General features: G+C 41.1%; 1 protein-coding gene across 1 annotated transcript in view; it reads left to right on the forward strand.

Annotated features, from left to right (window-relative positions):
* LOC139756948 (glutamate receptor ionotropic, kainate 5-like) overlaps positions 1-5,570 on the forward strand; it is a 53,680-nt gene extending 48,110 nt beyond the window's left edge. Inside the window, exon 5 of the mRNA XM_071676891.1 lies at positions 5,238-5,570. Coding sequence (XP_071532992.1) covers positions 5,238-5,354 — 117 coding nt within the window. The 3' untranslated portion in view covers positions 5,355-5,570. The remainder of the gene's footprint in view (positions 1-5,237) is intronic.
* Positions 5,571-6,000: the final 430 nt, after the last annotated feature.

Genomic DNA, 6,000 nt, shown 5'->3' on the forward strand with positions numbered 1-6,000 from the left:
TATATACATACGTCCACCCACGCGAATATACATACCTACACAGCTTTCCATGGTTTACCCCAGACGCTTCACATGCCTTGATTCAATCAACTGACAGCACGTCAACCCCGGTATACCACATCGATCCAATTCACTCTATTCCTTGCCCTCCTTTCACCCTCCTGCATGTTCAGGCCCCGATCACACAAAATCTTTTTCACTCCATCTTTCCACCTCCAATTTGGTCTCCCACTTCTCCTCGTTCCCTCCACCTCCGACACATATATCCTCTTGGTCAATCTTTCCTCACTCATTCTCTCCATGTGCCCAAACCATTTCAAAACACCCTCTTCTGCTCTCTCAACCACGCTCTTTTTATTTCCACACATCTCTCTTACCCTTACGTCACATACTCGATCAAACCACCTCACACCACATATTGTCCTCAAACATTTCATTTCCAGCACATCCATCCTCCTGCGCACAACTCTATCCACAGCCCACGCCTCGCAACCATAGAACATTGTTGGAACCACTATTCCTTCAAACCTACCCATTTTTGCTTTCCGAGATAATGCTCTCGACTTCCACACATTCTTCAAGGCTCCCAGGATTTTCGCCCCCTCCCCCACCCTATGATCCACTTCCGCTTCCATGGTTCCATCCACTGCCAGATCCACTCCTAGATATCTAAAACACTTTACTTCCTCCAGTTTTTCTCCATTCAAACTTACCTCCCAATTGACTTTACCCTCAACCCTACTGTACCTAATAACCTTGCTCTTATTCACATTTACTCTTAACTTTCTTCTTTCACACACTTTACCAAACTCAGTCACCAGCTTCTGCAGTTTCTTACATGAATCAGCCACCAGCGCTGTATCATCAGCGAACAACAACTGACTCACTTCCCAAGCTCTCTCATCCCCAACAGACTTCATACTTGCCCCTCTTTACAAAACTCTTGCATTCACCTCCCTAACAACCCCATCCATAAACAAATTAAACAACCATGGGGACATCACACACCCCTGCCGCAAACCTACATTCACTGAGAACCAATCACTTTCCTCTCTTCCTACACGTACACTTGCCATACATCCTCGATAAAAACTTTTCACTGCTTCTAACAACTTGCCTCCCACACCACATATTCTTAATACCTTCCACAGAGCATCTCTATCAACCCTGTCATATGCCTTCTCCAGATCCATAAATGCTACATACAAATCAATTTGCTTTTCTAAGTATTTCTCACATACATTCTTCAAAGCAAACACCTGATCCACACATCCTCTACCACTTCTGAAACCACACTGCTCTTCCCCAATCTCATGCTCTGTACATGCCTTCACCCTCTCAATCAATACCCTCCCATATAATTTACCAGGAATACTCAACAAACTTATACCTCTGTAATTTGAGCACTCACTCTTATCCCCTTTGCCTTTGTACAATGGCACTATGCACGCATTCCGCCAATCCTGAGGCACCTCACCTTGAGTCATACATACATTAAGTAACCTTACCAACTAGTCAATAATACAGTCACCCCTCTTTTTAATAAATTCCACTGCAATGCCATCCAAACCTGCTGCCTTGCCGGCTTTCATCTTCTGCAAAGCTTTCACTACCTCTTCTCTGTTTACCAAATCATTTTCCCTAACCCTCTCACTTTGCACACCACCTCGACCAAGACACCCTATATCTGCCACTCTATCATCAAACACATTCAACATACCTTCAAAATACTCACTTTATCTCCTTCTCACATCCCCACTACTTGATATCACCTCCCCATTTGCGCCCTTCACTGAAGTTCCCATTTGCTCCCTTGTCTTACGCACTTTATTTACCTCCTTCCAGAACATCTTTTTATTCTCCCTAAAATTTAATGATACTCTCTCACCCCAACTCTCAATTGCCCTCTTTTTCACCCCTTGCACCTTTCTCTTGACCTCCTGTCTCTTTCTTTTATACATCTCCCACTCAACTGCATTTTTTCCCTGCAAAAATAATCCATATATATATATATATATATATATATATATATATATATATATATATATATATATTTATCAATTTTTATATTTATTTTGCATTGTCGCTGTCTCCCGCGTTTGCGAGGTAACGCAAGGAAACAGATGAACGAAATGGCCCAATCCACCCCCATGCACATGTATATACATACACGTCCCCACACGCAAATATACATACCCATACATCTCAATGTAAACATATATATACACACAGACATATACATATATACATATGCACACAATTCACACTGTCTGCCATTTTTCATTCCCATTGCCAACCCGCCACACATGGAATAACATCTCTCTCCCTCTCAGTTGTGCGAGGTAGCGCTAGGAAAGGAAAACAAAGGCCCCATTCGTTCACACTCAGTCTCTAGCTTGTCATGCAATAATACCCGAAACCACAGCTCCCTTTCCACATCCAGGCCCCACACAACTTTCCATGGTTTACGCCAGACGCTTCACATGCCCTGATTCAATCCATTGACAGCACGTCGACCCCGGTATATAACATCGATCCAATTCACTCTTTTCCTTGCCCGGAATTTCACCCTCCTGCATGTTCAGGCCCCGATCACTCAAAATCTTTTTCACTCCATCTTTCCACCTCCAATTTGGTCTCCCACTTCTCCTCGTTCCCTCCACCTCCGACACATATATCCTCTTGGTCAATCTTTCCTCACTCATTCTCTCCATGTGACCAAACCATTTCAAAACACCCTCTTCTGCTCTCTCAACCACGCTCTTTTTATTTCCACACATCTCTCTTACCCTTACTTTATTTACTCGATCAAACCACCTCACACCACACATTATCCTCAAACATCTCATTTCCAGCACATCCATCCTCCTGCGCACAACTCTATCCATAGCCCACGCCTCGCAACCATAGAACATTGTTGGAACCACTATTCCTTCAAACCTACCCATTTTTGCTTTCCGAGATAATGTTCTCGACTTCCACACATTCTTCAAGGCTCCCAGGACTTTCGCCCCTTCCCCTACCCTATGATCCACTTCCGCTTCCATGGTTCCATCCGCTGCCAGATCCACTCCCAGATATCTAAAACACTTTACTTCCTCCAGTTTTTCTCCATTCAAACTTACCTCCCAATTGACCTGACCCTCAACCCTACTGTATATATATATATATATATATATATATATATATATATATATATATATATATATATATATATATATATATATATATATATATATATATATATATATATATATATATATATATGTATATATATATATATATATATATATATATATATATATATATATATATATATATATATATATATTATCCCTGGGGATAGGGGAGAAAGAATACTTCCCACGTATTCCCTGCGTATCGTAGAAGGCGACTAAAAGGGAAGGGAGCGGGGGGCTGGAAATCCTCCCCTCTCGTTTTTTTTTTCTTTTTTTTAATTTTCCAAAAGAAGGAACAGAGAAGAGGGCCAGGTGAGGATATTTCCTCAAAGGCCCAGTCATCTGTTCTTAACGCTACCTCGCTGTCGCGGGAAATGGCGGATAGTATGAAAAAAAAGAAAAAAAAAATATATATATATATATATATATATATATATATATATATATATATATATATATATATATATATATATATATATATATATATATATATATACCTATATATTATCCCTGGGGAGAGGGGAGAAAGAATACTTCCCAAGTATTCCCTGCGTGTCGTAGAAGGCGACCAAAAGGGGAGGAAGCTAGTGGCTGAAAATCCTCCCCTCTCGTTTTCTTTTTTAAATTTCCAAAAGAAGGAACGGAGAAGGAGGCCAAGTGAGGATATTCCCTGAAATTCCCAGTCCCCTGTTCTTAACGCTACCTCGCTAACGCGGGAAATGTCGAATAGTTCGAAAGAAAGAAAATATATATATATATATATTCTTTCTTTCTATCACACTATTCGCCATTTCCCACGTTAGCGAGGGAGCGTTAAGAACAGAGGACTGGGCCTTTGAGGGAATATCCTCACCTGGCCATCTTCTCTTTTCCTTCTTTTGGAAAAAAAAACAAAAACCGAGAGGGGAGGATTTCCAGCCACCCGCTCCCTCCCCTTTTAGTCGCCTTCTATGACACGCAGGGAATACGTGGGAAGTATTCTTTCTCCCCTATCACCAGGGATAGGGGGGATATATATATATATATATATATATATATATATATATATATATAGAGAGAGAGAGAGAGAGAGAGAGAGAGAGAGAGAGAGAGAGAGAGAGAGAGAGAGAGAGAGAGAGAGAGAGAGAGAGAGAGAGAGAGAGACATAAAGAAATGAATAATTTTTCATTATCATTTCTGTTAATGTCTTTATCTTTTTACAGTGTTGTTTGCACCAAGTCATTTAAAACAGAATTAAGACATGCCAGACCCATTATCAGTATACGTGAATAGTCTCTTCTATGTTCATAACACGGATATGATAAGTTCCTCAAAGATACTTTTAATGTAATGTATATCAAGCACTGTTTCTTGGCCTGCATAAGACTCAGAGCCAATGAGATGTGGGTTCCAGGGAGTACATCATACTCGGACACTGGGGTCCAAAAGGGACGCCCGGAAAATTCCTGGAATCTCAGAAAATGCAGAAAATCAAGAGAACGGAAGCGCCATTCGAGCCCTCTCTCATCTTCCAAACCCTTTTTGGCCTTATAGCTCATGGTATAAAACCGTAATGGATAAAAACAGAATGTCTGATGGAGAAAGGAAGGGGCCGGGATGAAACTTTGTATCCGTGAAAAATTCCACTCATGGGCCCCGGATCAGTAATATCAATCTTCTAAGGTGATACAGGTTGAAGGTGACTCAAATGGTAATTGATTCAGCAAGATGTCTTCCGACTGGGGAGAGTCCATCTTTGTGAATGAGGTTTACATGAAGAATATGAGATAGATTGTTATCCCTGTAATGGGTTGGGAAGGCTATACGTAGACCCCAACTGGCGAGAACGTATTAGGAAAATGAGTTACATCAAAGATCATCCAAGAACATTCCCTTGCTTGTTCTTAGATAGATTACATCACTCCTTTATTTCAATGTTATTCTTTGTGAGGAATATGTCATACACAACAAATCCTTGACTTTACTGAATGCATAATTCCTTTCGTTAATGTTCTTTTTCTAAATACTGACATCAGTGTAAATAAAATAATGTTAATCTATAAACATATTTTGTCCCAGGTTAACGACGGGCAAGTGGTGTTGGGGCTTGATCACCTCCAGGGTGTCTTCTACCTGCTTCTGGTGGGCTACATGGGTGCCCTCCTCACTCTGCTTGGGGAGAACGTCACCAGCTGATGAATCCTTTACAGCCAATCACATCTTATGGAGAAAACTTCACTCATTGCCTTCCTCTTGAGGGCTGATGCTGTAGCACCTCAGTAGCTTACCCAAGATACTATTTTTCATACCTATCGAAGGAACTCGCAAATCAGTACCTCAGTCATGCTTGAGAATGCAAAGAATTTACCCTGCAGTGATGTATTTTCTTCGGTAAATAAAAGGAGAAATACAGTTCTATAACAATACTGCATCGTACGCTCCTTTATGTTATGGTAGTACTCAGTCTTACGATCACACCAAAATATGCGATATCGCTCGGCCAGAGACTTTTTACTCTGATACCACAATAGATCTTTGTGTGAGAGAACCATCACCGAGGGAAACTTTGATCATCTTGAAACTTGGTTTAGACCTATGGTCTTGGAAAGTCGATGTCTGTCACTCTAAGACTGTGAGCTGTGGGATAAGGGAGAATTATATGAAGTTCCTCGACTGAACTTGTTTTTGCCCAGTGACGATGATAGAGCCTAGCCAAAGTTACATTTCACTCGCAGTGTAAACTAAAAAGAGACGGTGTCTGATAACACACACACACACACACACACATACACACACACACACACACACACACAAACACACACGCACACACGTACACACACCC

The sequence above is a fragment of the Panulirus ornatus genome, chromosome 23, assembly GCF_036320965.1.
Source record: "Panulirus ornatus isolate Po-2019 chromosome 23, ASM3632096v1, whole genome shotgun sequence".
Lineage (NCBI taxonomy): Eukaryota > Metazoa > Arthropoda > Malacostraca > Decapoda > Palinuridae > Panulirus > Panulirus ornatus.